Here is a 16598-nt window from a genome sequence, read left to right as displayed (position 1 = left end):
ATTACTGATTTATTGCATGTCAAATATTTTTTCAGAACTAAATTACCATTATAACAGGGAATGCATACATCATCACATGTATTAATGCATGAAAATGTATGAGGATAATTTGGTTATAAAAAATATTTATTTATCATATAACAAGTCAGTAATAAGTTAATCACACGTAAATATATATATTTTTAATTTTTTTTTATAAATATCAACAGTTTAGATTATTTTGGCTTATGGGGAAACTTATTTGTTATACAAAAGAAAATCTTTATGTGCGTTAGATATAATTTTCAAATCACAGAGGGTCCGAGTGTAATTAAACCAAATATCAGGGGAGGGGAATGTTATTATCCCTATTATATAAACTACTTATACTTTTTAGTTGTGATGGATAATTTATGTAATTACACAAAAAAAAAATTATGTAAACAAATTATAAATTAATAGTATAAATAATCTATAAAATACAGAATATTATGCTCTTTTTTTTTTTGCTGATTAAAAAACAGACAATAAATAATATGTTCAGCTCTGGTAGTGGCTGAATTTGTGTATAGTGATGAAAGAAATTCATTATTTTTCATTAAAAGAAAAAAGGAAAAGATAACAACTTCTTAAGCAAAAACGAAAAATGGAAAATAAAATAAAAATCAGCGACTTGTAAAATCCCGAAGTAACCCTCTACTTGCCACGCGTCACAGACCCAGAACCTTGCACCGAATGGTTGTACTTTATCCATCCAATGTTGTACCGGTACTGCGTGTGTGCGTCAACAGCAGGATAGATAAAAACTGGGATGTTTTGGTCGGAGATTCTTCTCCTCTCTCTCTCTCTCACTATTTTCTTTCTGCCCTTAACGACCGTTTGCTGATACCGCCAAGCAATTCCATTCTCTCACAAAAACACATAAACGCAGCGACGAATGTATACATACAGGCGTTGTATGCATATATATATATACGCGTTTGTTTGTTATTAATCGAATTAGTAATTCCCCCGTTGATATTCAACGCGTTTATTGATTTTCTGCAGGTACGATCCCTCTTTTCTCTACTGTGTGTGGATGATTTTTGTTTTTATGTGTCTTCGGGATTCGGCATTGGCGTTTCCAGCTATTAAATTAGGGTTTTGATTTTGCTTGCAGTTAGGGTTTTTGGTTTTTGTTTTTTGGGCTCTTTTTTTTTTTTTTTGGGATTTTGATATTTGTGTTTGTAATTAACTTCTACCTGCATCTTTTCACAGTTCTGTAATTTTTTATTTTTTTTTTCAATTTTCCTTCTCCTTTTGTTTTCCATCCGTACCCTCATGCATATACTCATTATGACAAACTATCTATATCTGTTTATCATCCAGTGTTTGTAGTTCCGTCTACGCCCTAGCACGTACTGTATAGGATTTTCCAAGGGGTTAGTTAATCTTGTTTCATTCTACGTATTGAAAGATTTTATACATAAATGTCTTATGATTCAGGGAGAATTTGGGAGAAGACTACGGTCAATTTCGTTGATTTTGTAAAAAACCGATGCTTTTGGTATTGTTTCCGGTCATTATACACAACAGAACAGTGGAAACAGAAAAAAAACAGAAAATACAACTTCACAGCACATGTTGCTTTGCTATTGGATAGCCCCTAACTAATTTGGAAACAATTTTACACTTGCTGCTCAGCTCGAGTAATGTCGTGTGTATGAATACCCCCAGATCCGCTGTAAACGTGTCCTCTCCTTATCGTAATGAGTTGGACACGTATTACCATAAGCTATACTCGTGATAAGATGCTTTTTAATTGCTGGGCTGGGTTTCTTAAAACTACATTCCACGCAATTAATCTGTTTCAGCTTTAAAGGGGTGTACAGTCTGATTTATTGATAAACAAATGTTCTTTTCCTTGTTTGGCGTTTTCTATGTTTTCCTGAGCCTTTTATCCTATCGTGATCGCATGCTCGTTTCTAATTTCCCCTTCCAATATTACCTATATGGAAATCTAAGTTGTACTATTGTGCTCTGAATATTTAATAGAGTAAAGTGGGGACGGTCAAAATTGTTTGTATAACTAATGCATAGTCTGTCCTCTTTCTATTTGTAGGTTTTGAACTCGTGCTAACTTTCTTAAAGTTCAGCTAACGTATCTTTGAAGGAACATATAATCTGATTTTCTTGATATCCAACTGCTGTTTTCCTTGTTTAGCTGTCCCAAGAAATGTTCTGCATGATTGCATGCTAGTTTTTCTTTCCCACTTCAGTATTAGCTTATTTGGAAGAAAATCGAAGTTGTGCTATGGGGCTTGGAAACGTTACTAAAGTAAATGGTATGTTAAACTTGTAATATGACTATTGCATAGTAGATGCTATTTGAAATGGTAAAATTACGTTATTTTACAGGTTTCTATGTATTGAAATGACAGATTTAGAGGGTCATAGCTTTTCAGATGCATTGTTTTTTACCATTGTGGAATTTTATTTATGCATTTGCATATCCATGAAGTTTATCATTTATTTGAGGTATATCTGTTGTAAATCTCAGGAAAAGTAGCGTTTCTATGGGTTGCCCGATTGCTGCAGCCGCAGTTTCTCTTCATATCTAGTGAATCTCAGTCAACTGGGTAATATGTTTGCTGAGACATCATCTGGTGAAAATGCTGGTGAAATCAAGGAAGAGTCGTTTGTGGTTGATCCTGATTTTGACATTGGAAAAATGTCTGTTTCCCCAGTACCTTATGAATCCCTTTGTCTGGAACCTGTTGAATCATCGTCAAAAATGGTGTTGTCAGATGTTTTAGATGCTGATGTTCTTCTTTCAGCTTTTGATTCCTTCAGCTTTGCAGATCTTCCCCAGCAGAGGAATGAGATAGCAAAAAACAGCATTGAAACTGATGCTGTTGGTTCCATTTGTGATGCTGATCCACCTGGACAGATAGCTGAAGAGGGAAAAGATACTTGTAAATTTGATTCTTCTGACTGTGATGGTATTACTGAACCATCTTCACATGAAAATTGTGGCACTGGGGTTGTGGATGAAATTGACAAAGCCCAGGAACCACATCATCCTCTAATTGTGTATACATCTTCACGGAGGAAGAGTGTTCGCAATACAATTACTAAATTGAATCAAAACAATGAGTCCCGAAAACCATCAAGAAATTGTAGGAGGATAACAAAAAAAAACTCAGCGTTAGATTTAAATTCCTTGCAGATTTCAAGAAGAAAAAGAAGTTTATTCTCCAAGCCGGCTCGATCTTCTGTTTGGGGATATCTGGGAAGTATCTTACCAGCTTTTGAAGAACACAATGGGCTTGACCTGAATTTAGATAAGAAAAAACTGAAAGGAGCAAGAGGTGGTCAAGGAAAGAGGAATGCTATCAGGGACCAGACAGGTCGAAAATCGGTCCGGAAAAGCTGCACTCCAACTGGTCACATATCTTTGAAGATTAAAATTGGCAATCAGAGCTGTGGGATGGTTAACTTTAATGCACCTGGGAACAGCAATCATGGTTTACCTGACACTTTGGAAAGCAAGTTTGGGGAAGAAGTGCCTGGAGGTATGGTATTGCCACATGAAAGAAACTTGGAGAAGATGGCATCTTCTGATACTTCCATTTTGGGATCACATATTGATGTCAACGGCATTGTTGAAAATTCATCTACTTCAGGTGATGTCCATCAAATTAGCAGCCAGGAGGAGGGAGATAATTTGGGACCTTCCACTGAAAACAGGTGTTCAGATCCAGGAACTTCACCTGATTCAGAAGTTATAAACTCTGTTTCTGATGCTCCACTTTTTGAAAAAGGCTTACAAAATATGCAAGATAGTCTAATTATGCCTATGGAAATGAGAAACGAGGAATGCTTCACAAGCACTGTTCCTGATGTTTCTTTTGGGAATGTTTCAAGTTTGAGTTTCCCAAGGATGAAATCTAAGAAAGGAAAGAAGAAAGATAAGCACGATCAATTAGGTGATTGCAGCCTGGAAAGCCAGCAAACTGGTGTAGAAACCAGAAGAAATGCTAAAGCACCCGCAGAACTCGGATCAGGACAGGAAGTGGTTGGTGTCTCTTATTGTCATGATGCTTCCATGAGTGCAACTGTAAAACCAAAGGGAGTTTCCAACGATACTTTATGCTGTTCAAGCATGGCTGATCCTGGAACTCCTTTTATTACAGCAAAAGGATGTGCTGGTGCTGAAATGAATCCTTCTCCAGGGCTTGTTGCTGCAATTGAGTCAGACTCACAGGCTGGTGATAAATTGATTCCTTTCAAGAATAGGCAAAAATTCCCTAAATCTTCTAAAGCAATGGGACGGCATGCTGGCCGGTGTGGTGTCTTGGATTTACCCAGGAAGAAAGACAAAACCTTCAGAAAGAAGGGGGATAAAAATAATTTAGTAGGTGAGCATCAAATTGCTGAGAAGGGTGGTGGTAGTGGCGCCCTTGGTGGAGCTGAAAGTCATCTGACAGAAGGTATTTGTTTAAGTTTGTACTGTGCACACGAGAAGAAACTTACAAACCCGTAGAAAACTATTCTCTTCATGTCTTGCTCTTGCCCCCAGTCCCTGTCTCATTCTCATATATTTTTCATGTAATATTGAAGACTGTAAATGAGCTGTCTCATATTACGATCGACTTTCTAGGAAATGAAGCATCATATGATCTTGGAGAAACTGGAGACCTGAGCAAGGATTTAAGTGGACCAGCAATCAGCTTCGAATTTCCATCTGGTGGGCAGAGGGATCAATATGTTCCACCAAGGAATGCATGGGTGCTTTGTGACGACTGCCAAAAATGGCGGAGGATACCAGCTACACTTGCAGATCAAATTGAAGAAACAAACTGTGGATGGTAATTAATCATTAATGCGCTTAGAATCTGGATACATGAAATCACCCCCAATAAGGACATGACCCTTACGAAGAGACGGCTGGCTGGGGTTTGGATGATATTAGACTAGACCTCGCCTCATGTTTTGCCAATTCAAATTTCCCATCAGAGATACTATTTGCAAAATCTGCATCTGTTTTATTGTAGGTTACCATGTTTGTTCCATAAATTTCTTGCCAAGATGGGTATGTTGGGTTGGTTGTGTGGGGTTAAGGTTACAATTTTCCCAAAGAAGTTCTTCTTTTGGAAAAAAATTTCTGACTGCAAGGATCTTTGGGCACCAGGTCAGCTGTATGTTCAATCTGATTTGCAGAGGGTAATTAACAAATTTAAGTTAATCACAGTCACAGGGATCTATAAGACTTTAATAGACCTCCTTAAGGTTTCAAGGAGTGATAACAAGAGATTTATATTTTCATTCATGCAAGAACTTTATCAATATTGTGCTTACTGAAAAGTGATTAAGATTTTTGCTCCAGATCATATGCCATTATGCCTGATACTTATTTTGCTAAACTTACCTATATTTTTTGGATAAGCTGATGCCAACACATATTGGGCAAGACTTGAGTGAGCTTAAGAATAGCTTACTGAATGATTTAAAAAATAGATCAAGTCAAGTATCTAGTAAGGTTTGGACTTTAAACTGCTGAGGCACTTGTAGTTTGTGAACTAACGCACTGGTTTAAAGCATTGTAGAGCTGTACTTTTGCTACTGGCTTTTGGGTGTTGATTCAATTCCTTCTGTTTTGAAGCATGGTTTATGAATTCTCTGTTTACAATTTTGAAGGACTTGCAAAGATAACATGGATAAAGACTTTGCTGACTGTTCTATTCCTCAAGAGAAGTCAAATTCAGAAATCAATGAAGAGCTGGAAATATCTGATGCTTCTTGTGAGGAAGATGCCTGTGATGCCTTGCTGAAGTCTAGTCCAGACCAATCAAAGGGTACTTGACTACCATATCACACAGCAGCTTTAACTGTCTGTCTTCGGATGCATTCTGAATAATATGCATCTTCCTTGCTTTGACTTTTGAGTTAATTTTGTATATTATGCAGTTGCTCAACAGTCATCTTGGTCACTTATTAAGTCAAACTTGTTTCTGCATCGAAGCCGCAAAAATCAGACCATTGATGAGGTAAATGCTTAGCTTGGTTATTTACATACCCGTACTTGCGCTTAATCTTAATCTTAATGTTAAGTTTGAAGATGTTGTGATGGTCCCCTGCTTAGTAACACCAATTGACATGGGTTTGTTCTTCTCGCCTCCTCTTTTGCCAAATACTAAGTACCGTTGACTTTTCTGTCACCTTGTTCCTTTTCGAACTTTCATATGGAATACATGAAATGTGCCATTATAGTATCTTTCAAATTCAAATTACGGCTGGATGCCTACTAAAAGCAATTTGACCAAGAAGATTTGTTTGAAATGTTACCGTCCAGATTTCATGTATTCTAAAAGCAGTATCTGCTAAAGCTTTCTGCATTAGATTCTAATATTGTTTGTTAAGGACTAGATGTTTCACTTTCCATTGTCGTGTAGGGTGGCTATTGGTCTACTTGTAAGTAATGGGTGTAAATGGTCCTTGGGTTTTCTCTGATGTCATGTTGAAGAATCTGTAGCAATATTGTCATCACAATAAATAGGAATCATGAGTTCACCTGTAAAAGCGACCTTCTTTAGTAATGCATTAGTTTGATATCCTGCTCTTGGGCTGCTATTAAGCTGGTTGCAGCTGATGCTTACACTGCTTGAGGAGCTTATTTATGAGTTACAAGGTCTCTGGGTCTGCATTTATACAGTTCCAGTGTGTGACGGGGTATCTATATGAGCTTATGGTTACTCATGAAGTCATTCATCATGCGTGCATCTTTTCAATTTCTAAATTTATTTTCTTGTCCATCTGAAATTATATTTCATACCCATTTCACTTGTGGATAACAGGTGATGGTGTGCCATTGCAAACCACCAGCAGATGGTAGAATGGGCTGTGGAGCTAAATGTTTGAACAGAATGCTCAACATTGAGTGTGTTCAAGGAACTTGCCCATGTGGTGAATTTTGTTCAAATCAACAAGTAAGCAAATTTTTCATTTGTTCCACTTTCGTTATTGATTTTATTTCTCGAACCTTAAGGTAAATACTGCATTTGCTTGCAGTTCCAAAAACGCAAATATGCTAAATTGAAGTGGTTTAGATGTGGAAAGAAGGGTTTTGGCCTTCAAGCTCTTGACAATATCTCTGAAGGACAGTTCCTCATCGAATATGTTGGAGAGGTAACTTGGATTTTCATATGCTTAACCTGATGTTGAAAGACAGCACACCAAGTTGACGTTCTACTCACTAGACTGAACCAGTTGGTAATGCATATCATGAATTGAGTTTACATTATTGAGCAATCTTTCATTTATTTCTTCAAAGCAATTTTTGCAGCTCCATGCTGAAGAACAATTACATAATGTATCCTGAATGCATAAAAGTGCTTCCCAAGGCTTTCTGAAGAAATCAGTGTATAGTTTTACTTCATGTTATGTTTCTTAGTGGAAACATGCAAATCCTACTTTTTGCCATTGAAAAGATGCAAATAGCCATCTACTCCCATAAAATCTAGTGAAAGCATTTACTCCTATCATCCTGTGACCTAGGATCAGAAAGTTCTTCCTAAATGATGATGAAGCTTCTTCTCAACATCCTGCCCTTTGATAATGGAAAAGTGGGTCATTTGTCATATTCTCAAGTTCTGAGAAATGAGCTCATTAGCCCTGATAACGCACCCGCAATTGGTTACTTTTTATTTCTGGAGCCATAGATCAGGTGGCTTTAGGTAGGACTTTAGATTTCCATATTGATCTAGTGAAGAAATACAACTAAATGCTGCTTATTCTTTAATATATTCTGTCATAGTAGTTTCTAATATTTCCACAGTGAAATAAAGTTTTTATGTGTTTATTTAGTTTATGGATGTTACAGGTACTTGATATGCATGCTTATCAAAAGAGGCAGAGAGAGTATGCTTTGCAGGGGCATAGACATTTTTACTTCATGACACTGAATGGGAGTGAGGTTTGCGATTATCCCTTTTCTTCATACTTGTCAGGTTGCAAACATCATCTGTGTGATCCTGTGCCTTGAGTTGCATAGCGCCATGTCCGAAATACTTGTAGTTTGTAACCTGGCCTGGAATTATGGAGCCGAATGACTGTTGTCAACTTGAAGAAAGACTTTATCTTTGAATATTAAAATAAACCATGATTGAATTTCTTTTGTAGCCGAATAACTATGAACTTTATTCCAGCTCATTGAGATCCTTCTGGGTTCAGTACGAACTTTCCCATGATTGATGACATTTACTCGGGTTGGTTTGTATATTGTTTTCATTTCTCTTGCAATTTATCTCTTTTGTTTCAGGTAATTGATGCATCTGCCAAAGGCAATTTGGGTCGGTTTATAAACCATAGTTGCGATCCTAACTGCCGCACAGAAAAGGTATTATTGATAGCTTAACCTTTCATATAGGTGTAGTGTAGTGTTTCTGTATTTTGGGCATTCAGTATAAGATCAATAGATTTGGGATTTGGAAATATCTCCTTAGTCTAGGTTTCTTGTTGAACTAATATGTGATAGCCCCATGGGTCTGTAGCATTGCCTCCTTAATCTCTTCCATCTCTGAGGGTGTTGTGATGTTCCTTTAGGATGCTCTACTCTATAAGGTGATGGTGAACGCTTTTTATTTACAGTTTCAGTGCGGTCATTCATGTGCATTTAACCTTATATCTGCTTCATGCTATGTTGCTATTCATACGCTAATTTCTTTTTTCCATGTTTTTATTTGTACCATTTTGATTTATTTCATAAACAGAACAATTTTGTTAACTAATTCTCTCACTTTAAGAAATTATTTTATCTTCAACAAAATCGTTGTCTTGTATGGCAACAGTGACAACTATATTAATTGCATTGGACTTGAGCTTGCTTCATCTATTTCAGTGGAATCTTCAACTTTCTCTTACAGATAACTATTTACTTCTTCAGTCCGAACCTATTATCATTTTTCAATTGTTTAACTAGAAAAACTGCAGAGTTGTGCGTTCACTTATTTCTGGCTCTGCAGCTTTGAGAAAAAAATGAATAGCCGACTTTGGAACTACAAAAATTTAACGTTTGACTTTTTTGTACTCTTGACAGTGGATGGTGAATGGAGAAGTCTGTGTTGGACTTTTTGCTCTTAGGGATATTAAGAAGGTATGTTTCTCTTTGCTGATAATGACGGCTCAGTGCTTATGTCCAGTTGAGGCATTAATGTATGTTTATGTTCTTAGAAAAGTAGGGGTGAGGGTGGGGGGCACATTAGCATTATATTTTCTTTATGTAATATGTGACGTGTTTGGTGAATATGCATTTTTTAATTTTTCTTTTGATACTTGGAGCAATATTTGTCTATGCTCATCTTAATGAATCCATTTTCCATGTCAGGGTGAAGAAGTTACATTTGATTACAATTATGTACGCGTGTTTGGTGCTGCCGCGAAAAAATGTGTATGTGGCTCACCTAATTGTCGGGGCTATATAGGCGGTGATCCAACAAATTCAGAAGTAATTGTGCAGGATGATTCAGATGATGAATACGCAGAACCTGTTATGATCTGTGAAGATAGAGAGATGAATGGCGATTGGAATGACATAATGTCAATTTCTTTGCACGATGGAGAAAATGGAAGTCCAAATGAACCGCCTCAAAGCATACATGGAATAAAGAAACTGGTTAATGCTGCCAGTCAATTTGAGAGCACCACTTCAGAAACTTTAATTCAAAAAGCAGGTGTTAATTCAGCATCCACTGATGGACGCTTTAAGACTTCAACTGCTACAGCGGTCGAGGACATGATGGTTCAAGATATATATGATCCTGACATTTCTGTTGGTAATAGTGCTACTTCTAATGCTGCTTTTAGACCTTTGGATGCTAACAGAGATGCTGGAGAGTGCTTGAATACCTCTGCATCAGCTCCTTGTAAGGTTGAATCTCAAGGCGCCCTTCCCGTAATGGATTGTCCTGTCCAACTCATTGATGTTTCTTTCCAGTCAGAAGGTTCAACGAACAAAGCAATGCCTTCGGCTTTTCGCTCTGCTCATGGATCAGACATTACCACTACTGTAGCACCTAGTAAATCGCAGCCTGATACAGTGGAATCTAAGAGAAAACTTAAATCTGGTACACTGGGGGGAAAGGAGGAAATAGCAAAGTCTGATTCTATTGCTAAGGCTCGTCATTCATCATCTTCAATTAAGAAGGGGAAACTTAAATCAATTGTGAATAGCAAAGGAACTCAGGATATGGATAAGTCAAATGCAGCATCCGCTAAACCTAAAAAGTTACCTGACCTATCCTTAAACAGTCAAGTTGAAGCAGGTACACAGTCATCTGTTCCATACTTCATTTTGGGATTAAGATTGATTTTACTGCAACTAATATTTGAATGATTGCAGTTGAGGACAAACTGAATGAGTTGCTTGATACTGAAGGGGGAATAAGCAAGCGAAAAGTGAGTTTGTACTCTTGTTGCTATTAACATTTTCATGTTTTGTACACTCTTGTTGTCAAAAAGTATCTTATAGTTTTGTTTCTGGGTTATAATACCAAGCAACAAGTTCTGGTTTTTTATTTCCACCAATTGTTACTATTTTAGAAGAACTATGATGGAATTGCTGATTTCCTGATACGTGCTTGTATTGCTGTTAAGATTGAATTCATGTACTTGATCCTCCTTGGTTTCTCTGACATGGTTCTTTTCCATGTCTTAAATTTTCTTATATAATAGGATGCTTCCAGAGGTTACTTGAAGCTTCTGTTTCTAACAGCTGCATCCGGGGCTAATGGCCATGGTGAAGCTATTCAGAGGTAATTTCAGATTATGCTCATGTAGCCCTCCCCTCTATTCCCTCCAACCCCCCTCAAAATAACCAACCCGCAAAGCAACACATCAATCTACTCGAGTTTATGGTTCATATATTTCTGTTTCTTTTGCAGTAATCGAGATCTTTCGATGATCTTGGATGCACTCTTGAAGACAAAATCTCGGACTGTTCTGGTTGACATAATCAACAAGAATGGTAATGATTTTAGTGTTTCATTGCCAGAGTACATTTATATAACAGTCCTTGTGCTGTTTAGTCACCTTCACAAATTTGGCTGACGAGTGAATTTTTTGGTCAATAGGTTTGCAGATGTTGCACAACATAATGAAGCGGTACAGAAAGGAGTTTATTAAAACTCCAATTCTGCGCAAGCTTCTTAAGGTAAATTTGTCAAACATGTACAATTTTTACTTAACCAGATGAACATCATTCCCATAATTTGCGAATGTTATCTAAGTGAATCGAATCAAATTTTGCATTAACTTGTTAAAATGATCAATTTGAGAAGAACTCCACCTTCCTACAGAAGGTGCTCATTCTGCCATGACATTTTTGGACATTGCACCTTTTATCTATCAACTGGCAAGAAAGCTAGCATATCCACATTTATACATATGAGCGCATGAATATACTTGGACATACACATACTGAAATGACTAGCAACAGAAGTTTATTAGTTCTTAAATATGTATTACCTAGAGAATGATTTTTATGCATGATATCGAAGGTTCATAAAAACTGTATCCCTTATACTTGGAGGATCCTAATCCTGTAGGCTGTAACTTCCTATCAATGCATAGGAGCAGTGCTAAGGGTGTAGGTAAGAAGTGGTATTGTGATTTAACATTGAGATTCTATTTAACAGGCAACTTAAGAACTTTCTCTCTCTAAATAAGTATGAATGATTTGCCTAGTTGATGCATGAAATTGGTAGGGGATGGGGAAATGAAATACTTGTGAAACTATGATAAACAAGCTCAACACTTTGGCTAAATGATATAACGATTGGAGATATCTTCAGGCTAGACTCCCAGGAGAACATGTGTCCTAAAAATTGGAGATGCTATTAATTACAGCAAAACACATATAAATACTGCTGCATGTACAAGAAATAAGCAGAACTCAGAATAACCTGAGTATCTCAAATAACTGACAAAAACCTAGAGAAAATGCTTGTGAGGCCATTATGGAAAGAATACAATTCCACACAGACCAATGACCTGGGGAAATCCTAGAAAAGAAAATATACTCGCTATTTTCAGGGGTCCATGCGGTAAATACTATCACTCAGTTTTGATTGCAAAGGAGGCTCCATTTGCCCCTGCCCTCTCCTCCTCCTCTGCATCCTTGAGTCTGTTAAGAGTGTATGGCCTACATTCCCGAACAGATTGTTTTTTCTCATCAAACGAATGTCGTCTTCTTCTCGAAGTCCTAGCTATTCTTAGCATGATATTGGGAAATATCATTGCTATTACTCAAACAAGCATGAAATATATGCTTGCATATTTTGTCCATACGTCAAATCGGATATGTAATTATTGGAATAATTGTTGGAAACTCAAAAGATGGATATGCAAGCATGATTGTTCGCATAGGCCATCATTCAGATAGAAGTAAAAACTCAATTTTCAGAAAAGAGAAATCAACCAAAGAATGCAGCTCTGTAAACAACATCAACTCGATTGCACTTAAAGAGGAAATGGGAGATAGCATAGATCTGATGTTTAGCATTTAATGGTCCGTATTCACTCCAGAGCTGTCCAGTATTTCCATCTTTCCCCTGTTATTTTTGCGTAGGGAAAGGGTATTAAGAGAGTTCTCTAATCTTAATATGACTGGTCACTTAACAAAGAGTTGAATCCATTACTTGCAGTAGGAAGAGGCATTGATCGTTTGAACTATATGGTGTCTGGTAAAGGAAGTATTGAGTGAATACAATCTGATGGAAAGAATGCTTAAGAATTAGTCGTAAAAGTGTTGATAAAAGTTGCTGTAATGAAATACATATTTGGTAGAGTACAGTTGAACAGTTATTGGCAGTTGTTGCTCACTGTTTTTTGTCATAGGTACTTGAGTATCTGGCTATGAGAGAGATTCTTACTTTGGAGCACATAACTGGAGGTCCACCTTGTCCAGGAGTGGAGAGGTGAGTAAATCTTATTTACCTGTTAGTACTATATCAGAATTCTCATTCCTGTTTGAAAGGTATCCTCACATCCTTTATATACATTCACACTATATAGTAGGGGAATTGTGATTGATAAGGGGCTTATCTTATTTTATTTCAGCTTAAATGTTTTTGTATCTTTGCTTTCATATCTATGCAAAATACCTTGGTGCATAATCATGAAAGCAGTCATTCTTTCCAGTGCATAAGGGGACTATTAGTCTTATTTATGGAATCGTGTGGCATTAAAGTGTTTAAAAGTTTTTGTTTCATGCTGCTGTCTTGTAAAGCATGCACCTAAGCTTCACAAGTACCAGGTTTGGTTCAGAGCTGAGGACAAAATTTTGTAGCAATATGTGGACAATATGTAAAGACAGTATGGCGCATTAAACAAATAACAAAAATAGATAACTCAAATTTTGTTTGACTTGAATTATGCAACAGAGACGTGTATGTGTTCATGCCAATATTTATTCTTATAGACAAGTAATGTAACTAAAGAGGGCTACAAGAAAATGTCTCTGGTAGGTATTAAAATTAAATTGTGATCTGCCACTTGTTCCAACTTCTATCTCAGAAAAGCTCACTGTTATTGCCATTATTTGGTGAATTAAGACTTAGTCTACTTGATGGAATCTAAATAAAATGGACCAATATGGCTCCTGGTGCTCTAGTCCTCTCATGCTCTGTTTGGTGTTGAAATAAACTTTGTCGTTATACTGTGGAGCCCTTTGCAATAGTGGCTTACTTCTGCCCTGTGTAGCATTTAAAGTTAAGTGGAGCCTTTGGTCCTGATTAATGATGTATTTTTTTTAGCTGCTGATCATTGTTAACCTATTCAGAAATTAATTATCTGAACTGTTCATTTTTTAAAGTAGATACATTTTTCCTTTCATGATAACACTTTCTATATATTACTCCGTGGTACATGATTCATCCTATTAACTCATCTTTTGTCTTGCATATGTACTTGTATATTCTTCTCTGCCTGTAATATATTTGGCCCTTCTTTGCTTAAGATTCTCTTTATGAAATCTTCTTTTATTGATGATCAATTTCTTTCTGCATATATTTTTCATTTCATGCTGAACAACATTAAAGCATTCTTGTCAATGTGGATGGAGATCTCTTCTTCTGTTGTATTTCTTGTCAGTTTGAGGTTTTGCTTTCATGATTATGATTTTTCCAAAATTGCTTATTTGTTCTTTATTTACAGCTTTAAAGATTCGATATTGACGCTGACGGAACATGTTGACAAACAGGTGATGCTTTCAGACCTATTTATCATTTATTTCCAATTCGATCACTCATAGATCCATGTTTGATGGCATCATTTTCATGAGGGCTGATACATAGTGTTGCTGTCAATGGATAAAAGACAGTAAAAGACTTATTTGGTGAATTTTTTATTGTACTGGAGCTTCTTTACAGATGCAGGAAAGCTAGGATATATTTTTTTTATCTATTGTAAGAAAGATAGTAATCGCCTCCTGCACATTGTTTTGCCCCCTCTTTTTTTTAGTTGTGTCCTAAATGCTGTTTGGTTGGTGAATGTGAGATTTCCTTGGTCAATGCAAAAAGGATTTCTTTGCTGTCCTGCATTTAATGCCTTTTTGTCTCATGCTGAATCTATACTTTTATGGTCAAAATTTGCATGATTATAGAGCTTACAAATATGCCATCTTGAACAGCTAAAAATAATTTGACATGTTCCAAGTATTTCAGTTTGTTTCTTTTTGAAAGTACTCTTTCTGTAGAGTCTGTTATTGCTGCCTTCTGCTGGTATTTGTTAATCATACTTTTCTTTAAATGCTGTCTACATTCATTGGATATCAAGCATTGGCTAATTGTGCAGTTGCTTGATGCATAAAACGCACATTGATGAGTTTGTACACTTATAATAGTTCTCTGGCTGAAATTCTGAATTTCACCTCTACTGCTCCCAGGTCCATCAAATTGCCCGAAACTTCAGGGATAGGTGGATTCCAAGGTCTCACAGGAAAAGTTGCTTTGCGGAAACAGATGATTGGAAGACAGAATTTCATCAGCGTTTAAGCCATGGTAGGTCATCTTTGTCATACGATCATTGGAATGACCGAGCTGGAAAACCAGCAGAAGCAACAGAATGTTTTAACACACAGAAAATTGCACCGGGTACTGCTGAAGCTTCCACCTTAGACCACTTGTTTGCTTCAGGCTCTAGTTCTGGAACCAATGGTACAAGAACGCGCAAGCGCAAGAGTCGATGGGATAACCCGGCGGAGGAGCACCTGCATCCCAAAATTATGTCCAATTTGTTGGGTGATGGAAAGCCAAACAATGACGAGGATATCCCTCCGGGGTTTTCACCTCCCTGTATCGACTCCATGGTTCCAGCTAATGTATCTTCAGCTGCTCCTACTCACCAAGAGAGAGATACTAGCATAAACCATCCTTTCGATGTAGTATTGGGAGATTCACAGCAAAGATTCATTGCGCGGATGCCTGTCTCCTATGGTGTTCCCTCTTCTGTCATGCAGCAATTTGGCGTCCGTCAAGCAGAAACTGCCGAGGTTTGGACTGTAGCTCCAGGTTTGCCATTCCACCCATTTCCTCCATTGCCTCCCTATGCCCGTAACACTGGAGACCCACCAACTGTGGCTGCTAAATGTGCATCATTGAGTGAACCTGCAGAAAAGTCGGAACAAGTTACCTGTAATAGTGTTACTCATCATTCTGGCCAAAAACATATGACCACACATAGTGTGGATCCACCAGAAATTAACATTTCATTTGCAAATGACCGGCCAGAATTTCAGCGAGAAGGGGGTTCTAGCTTGGGAAGAAAATATTTTAGACAGCAAAAGTGGAATCCATCTAAATTAGTGCCTCCATGGGTGCGGATGAGAAACAGTTGGGGATACGGGGGGAACACAAGAAATGGTGTGCCTGGTGTATGTTCAGGAAATGGAGCAAATCAGTTTAGGAATTCATACAACTCGGAGGAGTTTAACTGGAGAGGAGAATTTTAAACATGCAATTCCATTCGTTATGAAAGTTAGCATCAATTTTATAGGAGATTTTTAAAGGAGTTGTCAAGAATTGTCTGATGCTCCTGTTTAATGTACTACAATTCTTTACTGCACAGTTATACAAAATATTGAAATATTCTTTTACTTCTTCACTTATTATCTGCGGCTGTAGGCTAGGGTGCCCCCTGACCGGAGAATATGTTGGCTTCACCCAAAAGAAATAATTACTCGGAGCAGGTAAGCAATCTTCTATTTGGCCCTAAACATTTCTGACATGAATTCAATTTAGTTATGATCTATTTTCTGCTTTAGTGGGGGGTTGGGGAGGGTGTCCTCGGTTTGAGCACTGCTGGGCTTCAGATCCTGTAGTTTCTGATGTATATTTCAGGATGCACAGGGAATTTGTATAAAATTGCTTTTCTCTAAAAAGCTTGATTTCATGCTGTTGTTAACAGGAACCGTCACAGGCCTTAACAGTGCGATCATGTGCAGCTATTTAAATGGAGAATGGAATGTAAAACCCATGATTGATTACAGTAAATGAGAATAATAAATACACAAAAACGTTCCACTTTCAATTAGAAGTAACTTTTGAATTATAATATAGACGAAAAAGTCGGTTGATAGGTTATGT

At 37.2% G+C, this 16598-nt stretch overlaps 1 protein-coding gene across 2 annotated transcripts; it reads left to right on the top strand.

Moving 5' to 3' along the window:
• The first annotated feature begins 652 nt into the window (after positions 1-652).
• On the top strand, positions 653-16108 carry LOC105159443 (histone-lysine N-methyltransferase ASHH2). Of its 2 annotated transcripts, none has more exons than XM_011076510.3 (18): positions 653-1026; positions 2519-4451; positions 4622-4829; positions 5659-5816; positions 5929-6008; positions 6816-6947; positions 7030-7146; positions 7841-7933; positions 8279-8356; positions 9056-9112; positions 9344-10280; positions 10358-10413; positions 10690-10769; positions 10899-10981; positions 11088-11167; positions 12853-12932; positions 14170-14215; positions 14900-16108. In XM_011076510.3, exons 2-18 carry the CDS (start codon positions 2603-2605, stop codon positions 15962-15964), a joined length of 5199 nt encoding a protein of 1732 aa, XP_011074812.1. In that variant the 5' UTR covers positions 653-1026; positions 2519-2602; the 3' UTR covers positions 15965-16108. The 2 variants fall into 2 exon arrangements, with proteins under 2 accessions (XP_011074812.1, XP_088735363.1); XM_088879237.1 differs by lacking the exon at positions 653-1026 and adding an exon at positions 1788-2303.
• The last annotated feature ends 490 nt before the right edge of the window (positions 16109-16598 follow it).

This window comes from Sesamum indicum, linkage group LG3 (genome assembly GCF_026168435.1).
Source record: "Sesamum indicum cultivar Baizhima isolate 11 linkage group LG3, ASM2616843v1, whole genome shotgun sequence".
Taxonomy (NCBI): domain Eukaryota; kingdom Viridiplantae; phylum Streptophyta; class Magnoliopsida; order Lamiales; family Pedaliaceae; genus Sesamum; species Sesamum indicum.
This window is presented reverse-complemented; position numbering and strand designations above follow the sequence as displayed.